Raw genomic sequence first — 25,347 nt, 5'->3', positions numbered from 1 at the left:
ATTGTGAGGGGGATGTCTGACTGCAGGGATCGGGCCTAAACCAGCAGTCGGAAATCCCCTGAGGGGTCCCAGATTGGAGAGGGTGTAGGCTGGGTTGAGGGACACCACCCTCCCTGTGTACGAATTTTGTACACTGGGCCTCTAGTTTAAAATATATTTTTATTGATTTCAGAGAGGAAGGGAGAGGGAGAGAGAGATAGAAACATCAATGATGAGAGAGAATCATTGATCGGCTGCCTCCTGCACACCCTCCTACTGGGCACCAAACCCGCAACCTGGGCATGTGCCCTGACCGGGAATCAAACTGTGACCTACTGGTTCATAGATCGATGCTCAACCACTGAGCCATGCTGGCTGGGCCTAATCTGTCTTTTTGAGGCCCAATTCAATGTGTGAATAGTGTGAGCTGACACTTAGCTCCCCTAGAGATGGTTTCTAAATTAACTTATGGCATATACTGAGAATCAGATAAATTAGTTCTGGGAGGAAAGGAATGACAGGTTAAAATGGGTCTGCTTGACTCATCATTGAGAACCACCAACTGAATACCTACTGTAGTGTATACAAACCTTTACACACCTGATTTTTTAAATTTTTATTGTTGACAGTATTACAGATGTCCTCATTTTCACCCTATTTGCCCCCCTCCATCTAGCCCCCACCCCCATTCCCTCTGGAACCACACTGTTGTCTGTGTCTATGGGTTATGCATGTATGTTCTTTGGCTAATCCCTTCACCTTCTTTCATCCAGTCCCCTCCTCCTCTCTGACAGCAATTTTGCATTTAAAAACCCACAATGACATAGTTAATAAAATACAAGGATTATTCAATACCTTTTAAAGAAATAAACAGAATGTATAAAACATATTCAGTGTTCCATACAATTTTATTTTCTGCCTTCAACCATAATAATATGGTATCCAAATTTTGTCTTAACTGGAGGGTCTGTAAACACAGGCTTGTCCAGCCCACTTACAGGCAATGCAAATGCTGCTTCTTGAAATGGTCCCACCATGGACCCTCTGGTCATCCAACCCAAGTCGCCCTGAAAAACCCAAAAGATATGTGATGCCAAGAGGCTCTGAAGAGAGAACAGTTCTACTGTAGCTTGAATGCTAAGGTTTCTGAGTTATTCATATGGGCTGTAAAGAAGTAGGCTAGACAAGGACAAATGGGTGGAAGAGGTCCAGCCTGCACTGAACATACAAGCACTCACAATGATGCTGGGTATTTGTCAGCTGTGTAAGTTTGGTCATGCCAAGATTTAGATATAGGTGACCTGTATTCATCTGTCCACAAGCTGGACACTTCTGTTTTTAAGATCTTTAAACCAAGACATGGCTAAAATTAATGGCATAACATAGCATTAATCCCTACTGCTGGGGGAAAGATCATTGTAAATGATAATAGCACCATACCCCTTGCCTGGCTTTATCTTCACTATATTGTGTGGCCACTTCATTGAATCTCATTCCAGAATTTAACTTTTCCAAGGCTTCCATGATTTTTCCATGTTTTTCACACAAAATGTGTCTGACCTACAAGGAAAAAAGTATATTCACATAATACCTGGAGATGCAAACAATTCATTTCTTCACAGTACAGCAGTCATGTCTGGATTACCCTCACTAGTGAAAAATCACATTAGCTCATGGCAATGGGAAATCCTAGAAGTCTGCCCACATGGGGCAATGACCAGAAACCCATTTTGCATAACAAGACAGTATCTTGGGACCCCAATTTACATGGAAAACAGGTACCTGGCTATGGGAAGCTCCCATCTTTTACCAGGTACCTCAGTGGTAACAGGAAGAAGAAACACGATAATGGTTGAAATTTGGGGTCCTGGAGTCAAATCCCAAATCTGCTGTGTGGCCTTAAGCATGTCTTTAAACCTCTGTTTTCCTCATTTGTGCACTGAGATGGTAACAGTACTTACGTGTCCTCATAGGTTTGTGAAGATTGAGATATTACAGCTAGCATTCAATAAAGGCTATTATTTCATCAGAGTGGGGATGATTTGAAAAAAAACCCCACTAGGAAATACTTATTTTTTATTAATTTTAGAGAGAGGAAGGGAGGGAGGGGAGGAAAAGACAGAGAGAGAGAGAGAGAGAGAGAGAGAGAGAGAGAGAGAGAGAGAGAAACATCGACCAGCTTCCTCCTGCAGGTGCCTTGACCAAGGATTGAATCACACCTGGGTATGTGCCTTGACTGGGAATCGAACCTGAAACCTTCAGTGTATGGGACAAGGCCCCAACCAACTGAGCCACACCAGCCAGGGCACCACTAAGAAATACTTTTTACCAAAAGAGGCACAATGTATAAAGCCTCCCCACAATTCAACACTTTGAATAATTATCTTATGTTGACTGTTAATCCTTTGTATGCCATAAGCGTCTATAGATGTGAGATAAAAGTGTCTTTGGACTCATATCAGTTAACTGGTTAAGAATATTCAACCTCATAGAAGTAATCAAATTTGACCTATCTATGTATATATAAAAGCCTAAGCAACCATTACGACTGAATGACCGGAACGACTGAATGACCAGTCGCTATGACATGCACTGACCACCAGGGGGCAGAAGCTCAATGCAGGAGCTGCCCCCTGGTGGTCCCACAGTGGGAGCACCGCTCAGCTGACCAACCCATCCTGGCGCCCACCAGCTCAGCCGCAGCCACTCACTCCCCCAGTAGTCCTGCAGGTCCAATCTCCAGAGAAACAGGCCAGGCTCCAATGGACCAGTGCCACGGGCACGATCCTGACAGCGCCACTGGCCTCCTGGAAGTTGCCCTTGGGCACCGTGGCCGCTTTCCCTCCCTAGACACTCTGCAAGGAAGAAAGGATATGAAAGTGGCCGCCAGGTGGCTCCTGACAATGGCGCAAATGTCAGTGGGATGGATCCAGATCCTGGGCTGGCAAGGGCATCCCACTGCCCACCTGGAGGGCCGATCACATCCCCACCCCCCAGGACCTCACCCATGCACGAATTCATGCACCGGGCCTCTAAAGCCATGTTTAAAAAAAAATCAATATATCCTTAAAAATGATTTTGTCAAGATATGTTTTACAGGATTTCTCATTTCCTATTCAAATAGAATCTGTTATTTCATATTGTAGGTGATACACTGGGGTGGGGCTAAAGGTGTCTGCCTTATGAATTTAGAGACAAGCAAACCAAGGTTGTCCTCATTGTTCAACTACTAAAATTGGGGGTAAGGGGATCCTAGACCCACAGGAGTAGCTTCGTGACTAGAGGAGCTGCACAGGAGATAGGAACACAGCAAAGGAAAGAATGTGTCAAAAAGCAGGGCTCAAAGTGGCAAACTTCTATAGAATGTGTCTAGCAATGTCTAGGAAAGACAGGGACAAGTGATCTGGACACTAGGACTGTTCATTAGACCTCACTCAGTCTGGCTAAAACAGCTTCTAGACTGCCCCCCCCCACCCCACCCCGCACCTTTTCTGCTTCCACATTCCCAAAGCAATCTTCTGGTTCAATTACTGGGAAGGTGCACACAACATTCATGATCACAGAATGGGGATACCACCTGCCATTTTATATTTGAACTAGTGGCCCGGTGCACAAAATTCATGCATGGGCAGGGGGGTTGTCCCTCAGCCTGGCCTGCACCCTCTCCAATCTGGGACCCCATGGGGGACATCCCTCACAATCCAGGACTGCTGGCTCCTAACCACTCACTTGTCTGCCTGCCCGATCACCCCTAACCACTCTGCCTGCCAGCCTGCTTGCCCCCAACTGCCCCACCCCCGCCTGCCTGCTCGCCCCCAACTGCCCCCACCCTGCTGGCCTGAATGCCCCCAACTGCCCCCCCCTTGCCGGCCTGCTCGCCCCCAACTGCCCCCACCCCCGCCAGCCTGATCACCCCCAACTGTACTCCCCTCCTGGCCTGATCACCCCTAACCACCTCTGCCTTGGCCCTGCCACCGTGGCTTTGTCCGGAAGGTCTCCCGGTCTAATTAGCATATTACCCTTTTATTAGTATAGATATACATATTCTGATTTGGACAGTTTGACAGATTAGACATAATGAGTACATGTGGGGTTTGTAAGTATGACTGACCAACTGGCAACTGTATAAAACTAGCATCTCAGAAGAGTGCCAAGCTACAGAGAGAATTTGGGAGCAATCAGCATGGAGGGAGTAGCTGACGCTACAGAAGGTGATGCTGTTACCCAGGGAGGATAAGTAGAATGAGATGAGGAGGAGACTAGGCTAAATACATCCTTGGAGAATATCAATATTTAAGCAATAAGCAAAAAAAGAAGCTCAACAAGCACAATAAAAAGAAAGGTCCAGGTGGGTGGGAGAGGAAGATGTGTTAACAGGAACCAAGGTATGAGAAAGTTTCAAAGAGGAAATGGTCAACATGTTAAATGCTGCAGAGTGGTCAGGTAAGAAGCACAATCAGTTTAGCAGTAAGTGATCGATGACCTTAGCAAAAGTAGTTTCGAAAGATTGATAATGTGCAGAAGCCAGACTGCAGCAGGCTGACTGAGGAAGGTAATGGGAAATGGGAAGGGAATGGATGTAGAGTTCTCCCTCAACTGAGTTACAAAAGGAGAAAGGGCTCTGGTCAGAGGAAAAGGGTCACAGACACGTATATATTTTAAAGATCACTGAGTGTACTTTACAGAATGGAGGGAAAGATCCTCTGAAGAGGGAAAGGTTGAAGACAGAGCAAAGAAAGTGGGTGGAGAAAAATGAAAGAGCAAGGTTTGGCATTCAAAGTACTATCTGAAAAACCAGTGGCCTCAAAGGAAGAAAGGGAAGGAGAGACTGCAGAGCGATGCAGGTGAAGATAATTTTGTTGATAGGGGGCTGGAAAGCCAATGAGTTCTGGACTCACCATCTGTTTCTTGTGAAAATTATAACAATATTTAAAAATTACTGAGTCCCTGCAAAAAAATGAAACTAGACAACCAACTTACACCATACATAAAAATAAATTCAAAATGGATAAAAGACTTCTAAGTCAGAAAACCATAAAAATTCTAGAAGAAACCGTAGAAAGCAAAATCCCAGACAATATGCTTATGGATACATCTCCTAGGGCAGTGCTCGGCAAACTCATTAGTCAACAGAGCCAAATACCAACAGTACGACGATTGAAATTTCTTTTGAGAGCCAAATTTTTAAAACTTAAACTTCTTCTAACGCCACCTCTTCAAAATAGACTCTCCCAGGCTGTGGTATTTTGTGGAAGAGCCACACTCAAGGGGCCAAAGAGCCGCATGTGGCTCGCGAGCCGCAGTTTGCCCACCACGGTCCTAGGGCAAAGGAAACTAAGGAGAAAGTAAATAAATGGGACTACATCAAAATAAAAAGCTTCACAGCAAAAGAAACCATCAATAAAACAAAAAGAGTCCATTGTATGGGAGAATATATTTGGCAATGATACATCTGATAAAGGGTTAATATCCAAAATATATAAGGACCTCATACAACTTAACAAAAGGAAAACAAACAACACAATTAAAAAGTGAAATAAGCCAGGCAATGAAAGAAAAATACCACATGATCTCACTCATTTATGGAAAATAAAGAACATTATAACCTGATGAACAAAAAGATAGGTACAGAGGCAGTAAGCACCGAACAGACTGTCAAATTACTGCGGGAAGGCAGGGGAGTGTTGGGGAGGGGGGGAAGAGATCAACCAAAGGACATGTATGCATGTATATAAGCACAACCAATGGACACAAGACACGGGGGGGTGGGATGAGGGCATGTGGCTGGGGGAAGGTCAATGGGGGGAAAAAAGGATATATATGTACTACTACATGTAATACTTTAAGCAATAAAAAAATAAAAAATAAATTAAAAAAATGAAAATGGGCAAAGGACCTAAATACACTTCTCCAAGGTGGACATGCAGATGGCCAAGAGACATGAAAAAATACTCAAAGTCACTGATCATTAGAGAGATGCAAATTAAAATGACAATGAGTTATCACCTCACACCGGTCAGAATGGCTATCATCAACAAATGACAAGTGCTGGCGAGGATGTGGAGAAAAAGGAACCCTAGTACACTGCTGATGGGAATGCAGACTGGTGCAGCCATTACTGAAAACAGTATGAAGTTTCCTCAAAAACTTAAATATGGAATTGCCATTTGACACAGGGATCCCACTTGTAGGAATATATCCTAAGAAACCTGAAATAGCAATCAGAAAGAATGTATGCACCCCTATGTTCATAGCAGCACAATTTATAGTAGCTAAGATCTGGAAACAGCCCAAGTGCCCATCATAAGATGAGTGGATAAAAAAGCTGTGGTACATTTATAGCACGGAATACTATACAGCAGTAAAAAAGAAGAATCTCTTACTCTTTGGGAAGGCATGGAGAGACCTGGAGAGTATCATGCTAAGTGAAATAAGTCAGTCAAAAAAAGACAAGTATCTCACTCATATGTGGAATCTAATTAACAAAATAAACTGGTGAATGGAGTGGATCCAGAGACATGGAAGCATGGAACAGAGTGAGGAATCTCGGAGGGAAAGTGGGAGCGGATGGATGGGTGGGAAGTAATCAATCAAAGACCTTGTATGCATATATGCATAACTCATGGACACAGACAATAGGGTGGTGAAGGCCTGGGGCAGGGGTAGGAAGGCAGGAGCAGGCTGGAGGTGGTAAATGGGGGGAAAAGGGGGAATATGTAATACTTTCAACAATAGAGATTTATAAAAAAAATGAAATAAAAATAAAATAAATAACTACAGAAAGAAGAATAAATAAAAATTCCTGAGTCCCTAATATTTGCTAGGCACTATGCTAAGTGCTTTATTATTATTATTATTATTATTATTTAATATATATTTTTATTGATTTCAGAGAGGAAGGGAGAGGGAGAGAGATAGAAACATCAATGATGAGAGAGAATCATTGATCAGTTGCCTCTTGCATACCCTACACTGGGGATCAAGCCTGCAACTCAGCATGTGCCATGACCTGGAATAGACCGCCTGGTTCATAGGTCGACACTCAACCACTGAGCCACACCGGCCAGGCTATGCTAAGTGCTCTCTGTTCATTATCACATGAAATCCTCACACTAACCCTGTGAGACTGGATCAGTGTTTCCCAACCCTGCCAGCACAGCAGAATCACCCCCAGAGCTTCTAAAAAACAATATCACAGTCTAGGCCCCACCCTCCCGAGATTCTAAGGCACCTGGTCTGGAATGGGACCCTATGCTAAGCATTGGTAGTTTTAGAAGCTCTCCAGTTCAATTTGATGTACACTAGGGGTGAGAAGCATTAGAGCAAGGTATTAATGGCTTGAGGTGAGTGGCAAAGGGATGCTGGGCAGTACTGAGGGCCTTAGGTGAGGTTAGAGACCAGGAAGTAGTAGACTAAACACCCAAGGCCATGGGATTCTCCAGTAGGGTCCAGCAGTTCTGGCTTTAAGTGTAAAGAAAGTAGACCACTGGATTGATCCTGAGATGTAGTTTTTGCAGGTGGATTCAGAGGATAACCAAAAGGAAAAAAAAAGTTGGGGCTCTTTAATCATGGTCAAACCTTTGATCTAATCTCCAGGTTACAGGACATAGGGGGCTTGAAGAACAGACACGAAGCCTGGGAGAAATGGGGGAGAACAAGGGGGCCAGGGGGCCTGGAGGTCCGTGTGAGGAGAAGAGGTCAGGATTGGGGGAGACAGGAAGTGAAGGGAAAAGAGGGAAGCTCTGGTCAGCAGGTGGATTTTAGAATCTGGACAGTCTAGTGACAGGGGCTTAGGAATGGGGTTTAAACAGAATGGGAGGATGTGGAAGGAGCCTAGACCCTAAAAGGCTGGAGGGTTCCAAGTGCCTCCCCTGCTAGGGCCTTCAAAAACACTGGTCACAACCCAGGTGTCCTCCTGCAGGTGAAGAGTTAAACATACTAAGGCACTTTCATTCCATGGAACACTATTCTGCAAAACAAAGGAGCAGACTATTGAGACACACAACTGGAATATAATCTTCAGAAAATTATTCTGAGTGAAAAAAGCCAATCCCCAAATTGTATCATGCCATTCATATAACATTTTTGAAATGATAAAATTCAGAAATGGAAATCACATTACATGCTCCCAGGGGTTAAAGGAGGAGGCAGAGGTAGGAGTAGGAAGGAGGAAGGTGTAGTTATAAAAGGGCAACAGGAGGAATACCAGAGATCACAAAAAGGCTTTGTAGGAGATCCAAAATGGCGGCCAGGAGGACAGCAGTGAGGGAGAGAGTGTAATGGAGTGAGAGGGTAGTGTGTGGACGTGTGTGGTGTGTGTGGGGGGGTGAGCAAGGGATAGTTAGATCTCACAGGAGAAATGGGGACTGGTGGATCAGGCTCTCCCAGCTACTGCCACAGGCACTCCCAGGCTGAGTGCGGCTTAGGTACAGAGCCCACACCATCTTGAAGGTGGGAGCAGTGGAGGCCAGTAGCGCAGCCACAACAACACCTAGACTGCACTTGGATACCACCCTGAAACTGAGCAGGAAGCTGTTCACCAACCATAACTCACAAGGGACCACTGCCACGCTCCTGTAGTAAGTGGCACCCTACTTTGCCGGCTCCCAGACATCCACAGTGACCATGCTGACAGTGTGAGCTGAGGACCCCTGGCCCGGCATCCCACCCAGCCCCAAGGATTGTGCCAAAGGTACGAGCTGGGACACCTGGCCCAGTGCCCCACCCAGCCCTAAGGACCACACTGATAGTGTGAGCTGGAGACACTCAGCCCAGTGCCATGCCAAGCACCCAGCTGATGGGGCAAGCCAGAGGGTCCTAAGGCACCATCTAGTCATGGATGCTGGAGCCACGTAGTAATATGCATGCCAGAGACAATAAAGGTGTGAGACTCAAGGCAGACCCAGCCTCTGTGCTAAGAAGTCCTGTATCATTGGACTGCTAAGGGCTTCAACCTCTCGGACCACAAGCAGGTTTCCCAGGGCCAGAAAGTGTCAGCAATTCACATTACATAGAAACAATTACAAAGGGAGCGCAAAAATGGAGAGACATTTCCCAAAGGCAAGAAAAGGAGGAATTGCCAGTAAGGGAACTAAATGAAATGGAGACAAGCAATTTGTCAGAGAAAGAATTCAGAGTAAAAGTAATGGTTACAAGGATGCTCAAACATCTGGATGAAAAATTCACCAACATGTATAAGAATCAAGAGGGAAATGAAGAATGACATATCTGCAATAAAGAACACCCTGGAAGAACCTTATGTGCTTTAACTGAGATCAATCATTTGGTACAGCTGTAGAGAACATGTCTCTGATTCAGTGTTTCGTGTATCTGTACACCCATGTGACCACTGTATCAGGATACAGAATGTTCCTATTGCCCTAGAATCCCTCCTTGTTCCCCTCTCATACTCATCGCGCCATTATTTTCACATGTTTTGCCTGAGGGGGGGAGAAAACACCCTGGAAGATTTCAACAATAGACTAGAAGAAGCTGAGGACTGAATCAGCCAGTTATAAGACAGGGTAGAGAAAACACCAATTTTAACAGCAATTGGGAAAAAATGTAAAAAGCTGGAGGAGAATTTAAGGGAGATTTGGGACAACATGACACGAAGTAACATATGCATAATAGGGGTACACAAGGAGTAGAAGCTGAGCAAGGAATAGAAAACCTATTTGAAGAAATAATGAGAGAAAACTCTGACTTGGGGGGATTCACATAAGCACAAAGAGTCTGAAACAAGATGAACCCCAAAAGACTCACACCAAGACATGTTGTAATTACAATGGCAAATGTTAATGACAAAGAAAGAATCTTAAGAGCTGCAAGAGAGAGACAGAAAGTTATCTACAAGGGATCTCCCATTACACTATCAAGTGATTTCTCAACAGAAACACATCAGGCCATAAGGGAATGGAATGAAATATATAAAGTAATGAAAAACAAAGGGCTGAATCCAAGAATACTCTATCCAGAAAGGCTATCATTCAAAATTGAAGGTGAAATCAGGAGCTTCGCAGACAAAAAACAGGCCAAGGGAGTTTATTACCACCAAACCAGCAATGCAAGAAATCCTAAGGGGACTGGTGTAAGAAGAAGGAATAGAAAGAGAAGAAGAAACACAAACATAAAGAATAAAAATGGTAACAAACAAGTACCTATTTATAATAACCTTAAACATAAATGGATTATATGCTCCAATCAAAACACATAGGGTGGCTGAATGGATAAGAAAACATGACCCATATATATGCTGTCTACAAGAGACCCACTTCAGAACAAGAGACTCACACAGATTGAAAGGGAAGGGATGGGAAAATTTTTTTTCAAACAAATGGAAATGAAAAAAAAAAAAAAAGCTGGGGTAGCAATACTTATCTCTGTCAATATAGACCTCAAAGTAATGGCCATAACCAGAGATAAGGAAGGCCACTTCATATTACTAAAGGGATTGATAAAACAACAGGATATAAATCCAGTAAACATACATGAACCCAATACAGGAGCACCCAAATACATAAAAAACCTTCTGGAAGATATCAAGGGAGAGATCGACGGCAATACAATCATAGTAAGGGACTTTAATACCCCATTGACATCACTGTATAAATCTTCTATACAAAAAAATTAGCAAAGAAACAGCAATCCAAAATGACTCACTAGATCAGATGGAACTAATTCACATCTTCAGAACATTTCATCCCAAAGCTACAGAATATACATCCTTCTCACTTGCACATGGAACATTTTCAAAGACAGACCACATATTAGGACACAGACTAAGTCTCTACAAATTCAAGAAGACTGAAATAATATCAAGCATCTTATCAAATCAAATGGCATAAAATTAGAAATCAATTACAATAAAAAACAATCAAACATATGGAGGCTAAATAGCATGCTATTAAACAATGATTGGGTTACAAGAGATCAAAGAAGAAATAAAAAACATCCTGGAAACAAAGGACAATGAAAACACAACAATCCAAAATCTATGGGACACAGTGAAAGCAAGCCTGAAAGTTCATAGCACTATAAGCGTACCTAAAAACAAAACAAAACAAAAACATACACACACACAAAAAAAAAACCCATAAGAAAAACTGGAAATAAGTTATCTAACCCTACAACTTAAAGAATTAGAAAGAGAGCAACAATAAAAGCCCAGAGTAAGTATAAGGGAAGAATAATAACGATCAAAGAGGAAATAAATGACATAGAAACAACAACAAAAAATACAAAAGTCAATAGAACCAAGAACTGATTCTTTGGAAGGATAAAAAAGATTGATGAACCTCTAGCTAGGCTCACCAAGAAGCAAAGAGAGAGGACCCAAATAAACAAAATCAGAAATGAAAGAGGTGAAGTAACAACTGACCCCACAAAAGTACAAAGGATTGTTAAAAAATACTAGGAACAACTCTATTCCAAAAAACTAGACAACCTAGATGAAATGGACATAGTCTTAGAAAAATACAATCATCCAAAACTCAATCAAGAAGAATCAGAAAACCTGAATAGGCCAATAACTACTGATGAAATGGAAGCAGTAATTAACTTAACAAAAGCCCTGGTCAGGGGAGTATTACCAAACATTCAAGGAAGAACTAAAGCCTATCCTCATCAGACTATTCCAAAAAATTCAAGAGGAAGGAACACTTCCAAGCTCTTTCTATGAAGCCAGCATTACCAAAATTCCAAAACCAGATAAAGACACCACAAAGAAAGAGAATTACAGGCCAATATCCCTGGTGAACATAGATGCTAAAATCCTCAACAAAATATTAACAAATTGCATCCAGCAATACATTAAAAATCCAGCAATACATCATACACCATGACAAAGTAGGATTTATTCTGGGAATGCAAGCCCGGTACAATATCTTCAAATCAATAAATGTAATACATCACATAAACAAATTGAAAGACAAAAATCACATGATTATATCAATTGATGCAGAAAAACCACTTGACAAAATCCAACACCCTTTTTTGATTAAAAACTCTCAGCCTTGCCGAAACCGGTTTGGCTCAGTGGATAGAGCGTCGGTCTGCGGACTGAAAGGTCCCAGGTTCGATTCCGGTTAAGGGCATGTACCTTGGTTGCGGGCACATCCCCGGTAGGGGGTGTGCAAGAGGCAGCTGGTCGATGTTTCTCTCTCATCGATGTTTCTAGCTCTCTGTCCCTCTCCTTTCCTCTCTGTAAAAAGTCAATAAAATATATTAAAAAAAAAAACAAAAAAAAAAAACTCTCAGCCAAATGGGAATAGAGGGATCATAACCTCAACATAATAAAAGCCTTATATGACAAACCTACAGCCAACATCATACTCAGTGGGCAAATACTAAAACCATTTCCCCTAAGAACAGGAACAAGACAGGGATGCCCACTCTCACCACTCCTGTTCAACATAATACTGGAAGTGCTAGCCATAGTGATCAGACAAGAAGAGAAAATAAAAGGTATCCAAATGGAAAAGAAGTAAAACTGTCATTATTCGCATGATATTGTGCATAGAAAACCCTAAAGATTCCATAAAAAAAACTACTACATTTAATAAATGAATTTGGCAATATAGCAGGATACAAAATTAACACAAAGAAGTCTAAGGCATTTCTATACACCAATAGTGAAATTACAGAAAGAGAGACTAAAAAAAAAAACAATTCCATTTACCATCGCACCAAAAAAATTAAGATACCTAGGAATAAGCTTAACTAAGGAGGTAAAAGACCTGTACTCGGAAAACTACAGGATGTTGAGAAAAGAGATAGAGAAATATATAAACAAGTGGAAGAATATACCATGTTCATAGATTAGTAGAATCAACATCATTAAAATGTCCATACTACCCAAAGCAATCTACAGACTCAAGTGCAATCCTCATTAAAATAAGAATGGCATATTTCACAGATGTAGAATAAACTCTCCAAAAATTTATAGGGAATAAAACAAGACCCCAAATAGCTGCAGCAATACTAAGAAGAACAGAGTTGGAGGGATCACAATACCAGATATCAAGCTGTATTACAAAGCCACTGTTCTCAAAACAGCCTGGTACTGGCACAAGAACAGACATATAGACCAATGGATCAGAATAGAGACACCAGAAATTGACCCACACCAATACAGTCAATTAATATTTGGCAAAGGAGGAAAGAGCATACAATGAAGTCAAAATTGGACAGATACATGCAAAACAATGAAACTAGACCACCAACTTACACCATACACAAAAATGGATAAAGGACTTAAATGTAAGACAGGAAACCATAAAAATTTTAGAATACTCCATAGGCAGCAAAATCTCAGACATATGCAGAAGCATACCGCTTCAACCATACCGCTCCTAGGGCAATGGAAACTAAAGAGAAAATAAACAAATGGGACTACATCAAAATAAAAAGCTTTTGTACAGCAAAAGAAATAATCAACAAAACAACAAGAAAGCCCACTGCATGGGAGAACATATTTGCCAGTGTTATCTCTGATAAGGGTTTAATCTCAAAATATATAGAGAACTCATGCAACTTAACATAAGGAAGATAAACAATCCAATGAAAAAATGGGCAAACGATCTAAATAGACACTTCTTGAAAGTGGACATACAGAAGGCCAAGAGGTATATGAAAAAATGCTAAGTCACTAATCATTCTAGAGATACAAATCAAAATGACAGTGAGGTACCACCTCACACCTGTCAAAATGGCTACCATCAACAAATGACAAGTGCTGGCAAGGATGTGGAGAAAAGGGAACACTGCTGGTGGGATTGCAGACTGGTGCAGCCCCTGTGGAAAACAGTATGGAGCTTCCTCAAAAAATTAAAAATGGAACTCCCATTTGACCCAATAATCCCACTTCTAGGAATATAACCCAAGAAATCAGAAACACTAATCAGAAAGAACATATGCACCCCTATGTTCATAGCAGCACAATTTACAATAGCTAAGATTTAGAAACAACCTAAGTGCGAATCAGCAAATGAGTGGATTAAAAAACTGTGGTATATCTACACAATGGAATACTATGCTGCTGTAAAAAAGAAATAACTCTTACTATCTGCAACAGCATAGATGGACCTGGAGAGCATTATGCTAAGTGAAATAAGCCAGTCATAGAAAGATAAGTATCATATGATCTCACTCATTTGTGGAATATAATGAACAACATAAACTGATGAACAAAAATAGATCCAGAGACATAGAAGCATCGAACAGACCTTCAAACCTCAGAGGGAAGGTAGGGAGGATGGGTAGGGGAGTGGTTTAGAGATCAACCAAAGAACTTGTATGCATGGACGTATAACAAATAGACCCAGACAATGGGGGGGGGGGGTGAAGTACAGTGCTGGGGTGGGGGTTGGGAGAGGACAATATGCAAAAAAGGGGACATATGTAATACTTTCAACAATGAAGAATTAAAAAATAGTAAAAATAAATAAAAACTAACTACTAAAAAACAAGGCTCTGTATCTTCACCGTATCAATGTCCATCTCCTGGTTGTGCTATTGTACTAGAGTTTTGTAAGATACCTACCCATTGGAGGAAACTGGGTAAGTGGCACATGTATAATTTCTTACAATTGGATGTGAGTCTAAAATTATCTCTAAAGAAAAAGCTTAACCCTAATAGATTTTCCACGCCACTCCTTTCCATATAGTTCATGTAGAGTCCCAATGAACTTACTTTTGTTCAGAAAGGGCAAGATGCCTCTTTGACGCCATATGCAGTGGAGCAGTCCCTTAGGTTAGGTGCTTGTAAAAGTCTGCATGTAAGATAAGAACTACACATAGCCCAAATCATCCTACAACATCCCTTATGAAAATGCCATACTGGAAACCAATATGCCAGCCCTCCTTAAGCCCAACATAACTTGTCTCTCCACCTGTTTTATAACAATGGCCACTTCTTCAGCTGACCACCTGATTGAACTAGCTGGTTTGTATTTAGGAGGCCATGTTTTATGAAAACCTATCTTTGGATACCAAATGCCACTTCATGAGTTGGAAGTCCATGTGAAAATGGAGGTCAACTACAGAAAAGCAGATTCATGTCTCCCATCTTATCCCCTCTAGAAAAGTGGGAAGAATGGCCCTCACTATTTATATTATTTTTCCCTGCCCCCTGCTCTCTCTCTCTCTCTCTGGTTGCATGTGTATGGTTGAATTTATATGATATAATTTCACTAATCATACAGTGATAAAATTTATTTCTTTGCCTAACTGGTCCCAACTAGACTGGGATAACAGAAACAATCTCTTTTCTGTTTTTTGTTTTTTTTTTTAAATGTTTTTATTGATTTCAGAGAAAGAAAGGGAGAAGGAGAGAGAAATATCAATGAGAAACATTGATGGGCTGCCTCCTGCATGCCCCCTACTGTGGATTGAGCCCACAACCCAAGCATATGCCCTGACCAGGAATCGAACCTGTGACCTCCTGGTGCATGGGCTTGACACTCAACCAACTGAGCCACACCAGCTGAGCTGTTTGTTTTTTAATACCCAGAACTTAGTACACTGCTTGGCATAGGCCAGATGTCACTAAATCCTTATTGAATGAATGATTCAAAGTATAGGACCCCATATCCTGACTGAAACATGGAAAATGGCCTGTTAAACAGTACTAAGTAGTATAGTTTTGTTTGCAGATTATATTTTACCAGGGCAGACACCCCTCTGAGACTTGGTCAAGCTCTTCAAGTAATTATTGCGATTGTCTCCCACCCCCATTTTCATGGTCAGGGTCCTGGCTTTTAGCTTACCAGCAGGGTAGCTATCTAGTGAAACCTGTGCCTCTGCCTATTTACCTAAGCTTTTGGTTTTATAAGATATTTTATCCTAAGAATTAATTCATTCACTTACTAGTAAGATCTAACAATACATTTAAGAAACAATACTAAAGTATGAAGAAATTCTGGATGTCTGAGAAAGCATTTGAAAAAATATTTAAAAGGAATTACTTTTCATAAGTGAGATTGATCTATAGTTTCCAATTTTGTGTTATCTTGCTTTTATATCAGTGGCTTATCTAAGGCTAGTCTCTTAGAATGAGTTAAGCAAACTTTTTTCCTTTTATGTGCACCAAAATAACACATGTACATATGTTATTCTTATTTAACATGGGAAAAAAAGGAACCAGTAACTCACCTTTACTGCATTGCCACCACCTTTGGGACCCTGAGACTTCTTGTCAGAACTATCACTCCCAGATGCTGCTCCTCCTTTAGAGAAGAGATAACAGGTACTCATTTAAACTGCACCTTGATATTTACAGAAAGGTCCAACACATCAGGAGTTGATGCTTCTGTCATAGCACCAAGTTTAAAAAGGGAACTCTGCCAGACACTTTAACTACATAAAGCTAAATTCATTTGTGACTCACCTCTCTTAAAACAGGAAATGTGTGCCCTATGGAAACCCTTCACTGAAAAATAGATACACGGGTGAGGATGCTAATGGTTGAATGAGAGTGCCAGAAGCCTGGTCCAGATTCTCTGGACCCAATTTGAAATCCTGCCTTCTAAGTGCAAACCCCTGAGCTCTTGTAAGATTTTCAATAAGCACTGCAACTATGTATTTGAGTACTCATAATTCCAATATGTAAAATATCCAAGAATATATTTTAAAGATATTTCCCACTACCCATATTTGGCTAAGTATTACACTTATGTCCAAATTCCCATAGTCTACTACATTGCCTACTTGATAGCTTCCTAAGAAAAGTTATCAGTATTCAGATTAACAACCATTGGCAGAAACTTACATTTTACTAGTATATCATTTTACTACAATGTCAACTTCTATGTGGATGGCAGTATACTTATGTTAGAGCCTCATGTTACTGAGAACTATTGCTGGATTAAATGTTCAGTTAAATAAACATTTCCTAAGTAACTACTAAGTTCCAGGCACTGGGAATACAAAGATGAACAAGCCACAGTACCTTCCTTCAGGGAGCTCATTTGCCCTCAGATATGTAAACAGATTATTTTCAGAAGATGATCTATGATCTATGGACAGGGGGCTGTGGAAGCACAGCGGGACATTTTAGTCAGTCAGGGGAGGTTTCCTGGATGTATAGGCACTGATGAGGTAAAGAAAGAACAAGAGCCGAAACCGGTTTGGCTCAGTGGATAGAGCGTCGGCCTGTGGACTGAAGGGTCCCAGGTTCGATTCCGGTCAAGGGCATGTACCTTGGTTGCGGGCACATCCCCAGTAGGGGTTGTGCAAGAGGCAGCTGATCGATGTTTCTCTATCATCGATGTTTCTAACTCTCTATCCCTCTCTCTTCCTCTCTGTAAAAAATCAATAAAATATATTTTTAAAAAAAAAAAGAAAGAACAAGGGTGAGGGGATACTCCAAAGTGGAAAAACTGCATGGTTTGTTGGAAACTATGGATAAAGCCAAATCTGAGATGGGAATGCTGTGAGATTGAGCCCAGGGGAAGTGGCTGAGGGTTAGGGCATGAGGGCCTTTAGGCCCCATTAAGAAACTTGGAATTTATCCTAGAAGTAACAGGGAGCCCTTGAAATGTTTTAATCAGGAGACTCCATCTTACTTGTTTCTCCAATGTCTAGCAGAGTGCCTGACACACAATTGTTCAAAAAATTTCAACTAAACTGAGAACCCAAAATACTGTTCTGACCACTAAATGCCTAAGAACATATTACTATCAAAGGAGTTTTATTACATCAAACTCTTAAGTGGGTTTGCTGTATATTCACTGATGCCTTCCAGTTATCCCATCCTCTCCCCCACTGGATGCTGTCATCTTCTGACTGCCATCTCCCTCCCTTTGATTGACTGAGAACTTTGGAAGCAGCTTCAGGCTTCCTTTCCAGTCTCATTTCTGCCATCATCTTAGATGATTTCACCATCTACACTGAGGAATCACCCAACAACCTAACCTCACACTTCTGGACCTCCCTCCCGAATGCTCATGTCTTCTACTCCAGGCCACCTGTTCCCAGAGGCACAGGATGAAAACTGTGCCACTCAGATCTAGTAGTTCAGTCTCTGGCTACAATTTCCAATTCTAGCTTTCTCATGCCTCATTCCCACAACACTGACTCTTCGTCTTCACAGAAACCACTCCCACCTCCAGTTCCTTTATCCAGCTATGTTCCCCTGCACTATCAGACTTCTTCCCTTCCTACTCTGGATGCCACGATCTGAACTTGGTCCCTTCCCACTAGCACCCTTATTTCTCTTGTGTTGCTAGCTTTCTATTATCGTTGTCCAACAAAACCTCAACCTAGGCTCAAGGCTACACCTCTTTTCAATCCTATATTGTGCCTGCTGCTCGGTACTAGGTAAATCATGACTGTGTAGAATGTGTCCTCTACAAATTCATAGCCTTCAATCTTAGGCTTTCGGCCCTCAGGGCAATCCTTTTTATTAGTATTTCATTCCCTCTCCCATCACCTTCTGTGATCATTCCGAACTTTTACCTCTCAAGATCCCTACTCAGTCCTTGCCCCTCAGTCTTAAAACTTACCCTTACCTTCCACTTTACTAAGAAATTGAGGCATTAAGTATGATCTCTTACAAACTCAACCCCTTCCCCCTCTCTGGCCCCAGTTTTTATAACCACCCTCACCCCCATCGCTTTTCTTGTGACCTCAAGCATCAGATGTCCCTTCTCCTCTTCAAAGCTCAACTGCTCCTCTTTCCTGGACCCCATTTTTTTCTTAAATCTCACTCCTCGGTACCTTTGCCTGTAATTCAACCAGACCCTTCACATCAGCCTCATTTCCAAGTTTTCCCCAAACAAAACTTTCTCTTAGTCCTTTGTCCTCTTCTATCTACCATCTAATTTCCATGCTTTTTAAATTAAAGCTTTCCAGAGAAGTCTACACTGATTGTCTCTAATCACCTCGAGGTCAGTCACTGACCACCCGCTGCGTCCATCTCGGGCCCCGGGGTTCTCCGGTCAGCTCCCTCCCCTCGCTACCCACCTAACCCTATTCTCCCTAGTTGCTTTGTCCGCTCTACCTTTTCCACCCTTTCCAGAACCGCTTTTTCCTTTGGGAGGCATCTTGGAAACTTGATGTTGATTGAACTCTCAACGGTACCGGTGGCCCCACAAAGCCCCTTCAGGTCCTACGGGCTGTCCTAAACAAATGCCTGAAAGCGGCATCACAACTGACCGTTTTTACTGCGGCTCCGGGAGCAGGCATATCTTGGGGCAGACACAGTCCTTTGGCTCTCGAACCAATGGGACTGAAGATGCCTGACCAATAAGAAGCTTGGGCTGGCGGGGTGGTGGAGGGGGCAGGTCACAGGTAGAGTTAGGCAGGAAGCCCCGCCTCTGCGCTTTACGTTCCTTCTTTCTCAAGCCCTTATTTGTGCCAGCTCCCCTGCTTCCCCGCTCCCCCTACCTCCGCCCCCCCCTCTCCCACGCGTGCGTAGTGGAAGCCTTGGGCCTCTGCAGTCCCTACGGCTCTAACCAATCCCTTGTGGCCTCCAGACAAAGGGAAAGCAGGAAGAGCCTCCGTGGCTGCTCCCTCCTTCTGCTCCCTCGTATACACAAGTCCTGCCTCCCTTGAGGTTTTAAATTTTATTTTGCAGCTGTAGCTGATTGTGTTCAAAAGGTAGTTTTCAAAAAAGGCTATCACCCTCTCTGCCTCCTGCAGAACTCTGTCATGGAGAAATATTGAAAGCAGTCTCAATGTCCCTCAGTAGGGCATTGCTTAAATAATGTTTCAACCACAGTAAAGGATATTTGCCATTTACAATACAGACATGGGAAATGTCCCTTAAGAATACAGACCAAGCTGTAGAATATTTCTCTTTTTAAAGTATATAGTGTATCCTTATTGAAAGAAAAAAAACCTTAGTCATGTGAGCAAATCAAATTAACTAATTTCAACTATTAAATCATTGATTGCTAGACAAGTCTTAGGTTCACCTGCTTTTGGCTTTTTATTGCATAAAGTCTGTAAAATGAATTTGGAACTGTTGATGTAATGTCTTGTGCTTTGTTGAAGGTGTGTTTCTTGAGCAGAATGTTCAAAATATAAAAGTCAATCTAAGGGAAAAAGTATATAGTGTACCATATAATATATGCATTAAAGGACAGGAAGGCTACCCAGTAAAATGTGACCAGTGGTGCTAGCACAGGTAGTTGTGTAGTTTCCAAAATTACTATAATGGTGCAGCATAATATAGTAGTTAAACGCCGGATTCTTGCTTTAAATCCCTGCTGCACCATGTGGCTACTAGCTCTGTGACCTTGAAGTTACCACACCTCTCTGCCTCAGTTTCATCATCTGTAAAATGGAGTTCATGATAATAGTACCTATTTACTGGGTGTTAAGAGAATTAAGTTCATATTTGTAAAACACATAAAAAATCACTAGTTCATAGAGCTTAAGGTAAATGAGTTTTGAATTTGTGTCCCTACACTTTCTCCCCTTACCCACAACCCCCATATATAAGGTTAGAGCTTTTCCTCCATTCTGCAAGATAGCTGTGCCAGCTCCCACTGCCAGCTAGAACCTATAGGTGGTTCAGCTCAGAGTTCAGTTTTTGGAGACAGCCTTGTTGGACTTGGGATGCTTTATGCTTAGACCTGTGGGTCAGGTATTTCTGAGATCATGCCCATCTCCAACTCATACATAAAAAGCAACCTTCTCATGCTGTGCTGCTGTGATTTCTGGACACAGCACATCTTGGGCACACCTTGTTTCAGATTGGGAAGCACACTCAGCATAGAAGGGGTCATTGCTCCCCCACTTCGGAGGAGGATACCACAGGCCCCATGTGTTGACTTGCCAAGTCCAGCTGGGAGATGTGGAGTGGGCTTTGATAAAGACATGTTCATCAGTTCATTCGGAGCCCCGAAGCACCTTTACATCTGAGTTTTCATAGGGAACAGCCTTTCCTGCAACCACTGGTTATGGCAGTCTTGGAGTGGGAACGAAGCAGAGTTCAGATCCCAGTGAAGAACCCAGTGTTCAATGGTTGATGTGCCAGGCAAATGCTTAGTATATGGAACAATTGTGAGAGCTCTGTGCATTTTAGCAGATAACAGCAACAACAGCAATAAGCAAGCCTGTGTAAGTGGCTGAATTTGCCCAAAGCAATGCCTAAAGGCCCTTAGCTCAAAGGAGTAAAGGATACGTACACTTCTGCTGGGGGTTTCAGGGTTAAAAGCACTTCAAAGACAGATACAAAATCATGTTCCAGCTCAACTATGTAGTATTCATCATAAAAAATGGGGGAGGGGGGAATATAATAAAATCTTAAGTGTTAGTTCTGGAATATGAGTTGATGACTATTTTTCATTTTTTTCTGTTTACATTATGTTTATGTCAACTGGCATGGGTTTTTTCCCCAAGAAAAAGGACAATAAACATTATTTGTAAAACAAACAACAAAAAAGCTAGTTTCTATATAGGGTTAAGTCTGAACCAGTCTGTGTAGGCCGACTGTGGAGGAGTCTGTGGAGCAGAGTGAACAGAAGAACAGGCAGGGGACAGAGAGGAGAAAACTTCAGCCTTGAAACCATGATAATGACTGCAGGAGTATGCACAATGAATCAGAGCCAGGAATGGCTGCCAGTTGTATTTTCTTTTTTAAAATATATTTTTATTGATTTCAGAGAGGAAGGGAGAGGGAGAGAGAGATAGAAACATCAATGATGAGAGAGTATCATTGATCGGCTGCCTCCTGCACGCCCCCCCCCCCCCCCCCCCGGGGATCGAGCCTGCAACCCGTGCATGTGTCCTTGACCGGAATCGAATCCGGGACCCTGTATTTTCTATTAATTATAGGAGACACATCCATCCCATCAGCAATATACCTGCATCCATTTGCCATAATGGGTGCTTACTTTTGCATGTGGCTGATTCTTCAGACTGATACTTCCATGCATTTCTTAAACAAGGAAAAGCAGGAAGGGAAGCTGGCAGCTCTCTTTCCAGGAAGAGGTTCACAAACCTTGACCCAGACTCACTGTCCTGCCCACTCTGCTCCACAACCAAAGGTTGCAGTTTCTTTTCCATTGGAGATCCCAGCAGAGCTTACTCTGAACTGGGAGCTTGAAGCAACAAAACAGAAATCTAATTGATCCCATTCAGAGGTGATCAATGCATGGGGAGCTCTGGGCCCCAGACTCTGGGGACAAGGGTAGAAAAAGGTCACATTTGGAAACTGAAACCAGGAAAAATCAATACACTGTGGATGAGATCAGCCACATGCAAAAGTAAGCACCCATTATGGCAAATGGATGCAGGTATATTGCTGATGGGATGGATGTGTCTCCTAAGCCCATTCAGTGGCTGAAGAACTTTCTGTCCCTCTTCATGCTGTTGTAATGTGCCTGGCATGAGATAATGAGGTTTTGAGCAACTGGTTTTAAAAAAGGACTCCAGAGAAGTGTCTATGTTTATCTAGTAATGTTTAAGCAAAAAAAGCTACAGTTTCTGGAGGACACTAATATTTCAGTATCTAGTGAGGTGGATTTTGTCGAAGGCAGTGTTCATTTGAGACAATGGAAAACAAGCAACAGAAATGGCATATGTAGCATGAGCCTGGAGGTTTCCCTTCATGATCTTTTAGTTTTCACAAGTTTTATTGCAGAGAATCGCCATTGCCATGTTAGAGCTGAAGAAACAAGCTCAAAGAAGTTAAGAAATGTCTTCAAGGTTTCACATCCTAGGATGGTGGCAGGGTTGGGCTCTGAACTCATGTCTTTCTGACTTCCAAGCTGGTACTCTCTGCATGATGGCATGCTTTGCCACCCTCTAAATAAAACCCAAGAACACCCAGTTCCCTTTGTTCTGGGTGCATGTTCTCCAAGTCAGCTTCCCAGGGACCAGAGGCCTCACAAGGGGACACTGTCCAAGAGATGCCAAGGCCAAGCTACGCTGCCACCATTGGACAGAAATAAATGCGCCCCTGGTTTATGTGCCAGTGTGTTGGTTCTGAGTAATCTGGAAAGTGATCACCTCTGCCTACTCCGCCAAATCTCCCAAGCCCAGAAACACTAAGGCAAGGAGAAGGAACATGGAGTAGGTGGGGGACAGTGGGCACAGCATTGTTACCTAGGCAGAGAGGGGACAGTGGGGAAGAGGTCTTCTGTGTTCTTACCTTCAGGAACTGGTCTCAATGTCCAATGGATTCTGCCTTCTAAACAAATCTTTTCCCTTGCCTCTCATCATTTTTACGATAAACAATGAACATTTTACTAGGATTCACCAAACATTTCTTGTGCTCATTCTCCACTCTCTTCCCTGCTGCCACAACCTTTTGCACATTCTCTGGAACATTGCAACAGCCTGTCGTCAATTCCTCCCAGTGATACCAACAACAATCAAGACTTAACTACAACAAGGCTGTACACACAGTCCACAAAGTGGTGCACCAAGAGTGTCCACCTCAGGTAACTGGGGAGGCCGACCCACTGGGCCATATAGGACACCTAGCACACAAAGCTACCCTACCAACTCATGGAAGCAGCGAAAATGCGGAGACAAAGAAACATCACAAATGAAAGAAATGGAGGAAAACAAATGACTGGATATAGAGTTCAAAACCACGGTTATAAGGTTTTTCAAGAATTTCCTAGAAAAGGCCAATAAATTTAGTGAGACCCTTGAGGATATGAAAAAGGACCAACTAGAAATTAAACATACACTGACTGAAATAAAAAATATATTATACAGAGATCCAACAGCAGACTAGAGGAACGCAAGAATCAAGTCAAAGATTTGAAATACAAAGAAGCAAAAAATACTCAGCCAGAAAAGCAAAAAGAAAAAAGAATCCAAAAATTTGAAGATAGTGTAAGAAGCCTCTGGGACAACTTCAAGCGTACCAACATCAGAATTATGGGGGTGCCAGAAGAAGAGAGAGAGCAAGATACTGAAAACCTATTTGAAGAAATAATGACAGAAAACTTCCCCTACCTGGTGAAAGAAATAGACTTACAAGTCCAGGAAGTGCAGAGAACCCCAAACAAAAGGAATCCAATAGGACCACACCAAGACACATCATAATTAAAATGCCAAGAGCAAAAGACAAAGAGAGAATATTAAAAGCAGCAAGAGACAAACAGTTAGTTACCTACAAGGGAGCACCCATAAGATTGTCAGCTGATTTCTCAACAGAAACCACGCAGGCCAGAAGGGAGTGGCAAGAAATATTCAAAGTGATGAATAGCAAGAACCTACAACCTAGATTACTCTACCCAGCAAAGCTATCATTCAGAATTGAAGGTCAGATAAAGAGCTTCACAGATAAGAAAAAGCTAAAGGAGTTCATCAACACCAAACCAGTATTATATGAAATTCTGAAAGGTATTCTTTAAGAAGAGGAAGAAGAAAAATGTAAAGATAAAAATTATGAACAACAAATACATATCTATCAACAAGTGAACCTAAAAATCAAGTGAATTAAAAATCTGATGAACAGAATACACTGGTGAATATAATAGAATCAGGGGCATAGAAAGGGAGTGGACTGATAATTCTCAGGGGGAAAGGGATATGGGGGGGTGCAGGAAGAGACTGGACAAAAATCGTACACCTATGGATGAGGACAGCGGGGGGGAGGTAAGGGCAGAGGGTGGGGTAGAAACTGGGTGGAGGGGAACTATGGGGGGGGGAGGAGAAACAATTGTAATAATTTGAACAATAAAGATTTATTAAATTTAAAAAATAAATAAAAACATTTAGGTTGTTTCCAGTTTTGGACTATGACAAATAAAGTGGCTGTATGCGTTGTGTAAAGGTTTTTGTGTGTATACAAGTTTTCATTTATCTAGGATTATTTCCAAGAGTGTAATTTCTGAGTTGTATAGTAAATTGCATGTTTATTTTTGTAAGAAACTGCCATACTCTTTTCCAGAGAGGCTGTACCATTTCACATTCCTACCAGCAATGCAAGGGTGATCCAGTTTCTCACTCTAATCAATAGCATTTTGTGTTATCACAATTTTTTTATTTTTGCCATTTTTAGATGTGTACTGATACCTTATTTTGATTTTTAATTTGCATTTCTCTAATGGCTAATGATGTTGAACATCTTTTCATGGGTTAATTTGCTCTCTGTATATCCTCTTCAGTAAAATGTCATGTCTCTTGCCCAGTTACTGATTAGATTTTTAAACTGTTGACTTTTAGCTCTTTATATATTCTAGATATGAGTACTTTGTGTTCTCCTCTTAAAAGGTTTGGATTTTTGTTTTTTTGCAGAGCAAAAGTCCTTAATTTTTTTATGGTTCATGCTTATGGTGGCATAGTAAGCACTAAGTCCTACATTCCAGATATTTTTCTCCTATATTTTCTTCTAAAAGCTTTGTTTTAAACTTAAATTGTTGATCCATTTGAGTTAGTTTTGTATAAGGTGTGAAGTTT

The 25,347-nt window shown here is 41.8% G+C and overlaps 1 protein-coding gene across 1 annotated transcript; it reads right to left on the bottom strand.

Annotated features, from left to right (window-relative positions):
- Window positions 1–868: 868 nt before the first annotated feature.
- Window positions 869–19,100, bottom strand: PIN4 (peptidylprolyl cis/trans isomerase, NIMA-interacting 4). Its single transcript, XM_008157614.3, has 4 exons — window positions 18,980–19,100; window positions 16,132–16,205; window positions 1,420–1,539; window positions 869–1,046 (listed from the first exon to the last, which is right to left on the bottom strand). The coding sequence occupies exons 1-4, from the start codon at window positions 19,020–19,022 to the stop codon at window positions 888–890; spliced, it is 396 nt and encodes a 131-aa protein (XP_008155836.2). The 5' UTR covers window positions 19,023–19,100; the 3' UTR covers window positions 869–887.
- Between the last annotated feature and the right edge of the window lie 6,247 nt (window positions 19,101–25,347).

Source organism: Eptesicus fuscus, chromosome 1 (genome assembly GCF_027574615.1).
Source record: "Eptesicus fuscus isolate TK198812 chromosome 1, DD_ASM_mEF_20220401, whole genome shotgun sequence".
NCBI lineage: Eukaryota > Metazoa > Chordata > Mammalia > Chiroptera > Vespertilionidae > Eptesicus > Eptesicus fuscus.
The sequence above is the reverse complement of the archived record's forward strand: the minus strand, read 5'-3'. Positions and strand labels throughout refer to the sequence as shown.

What these genes read in the sequence shown, in the direction of transcription:
- PIN4 (XM_008157614.3), bottom strand. Translation starts at nt 19,022, where the DNA reads ATGCCTCCCAAAGGAAAAAGCGGTTCTGGAAAGGGTGGAAAAG. An exon ending in GTGGTGGCAATGCAGTAAAG is followed by an intron (nt 1,540 to 16,131) that starts GTGAGTTACTGG and finishes TTTTCCTTGTAG; the next exon opens with GTCAGACACATTTTGTGTGA. An exon ending in AAGATAAAGCCAGGCAAGGG is followed by an intron (nt 1,047 to 1,419) that starts GTATGGTGCTAT and finishes TGGGTTTTTCAG; the next exon opens with GGCGACTTGGGTTGGATGAC.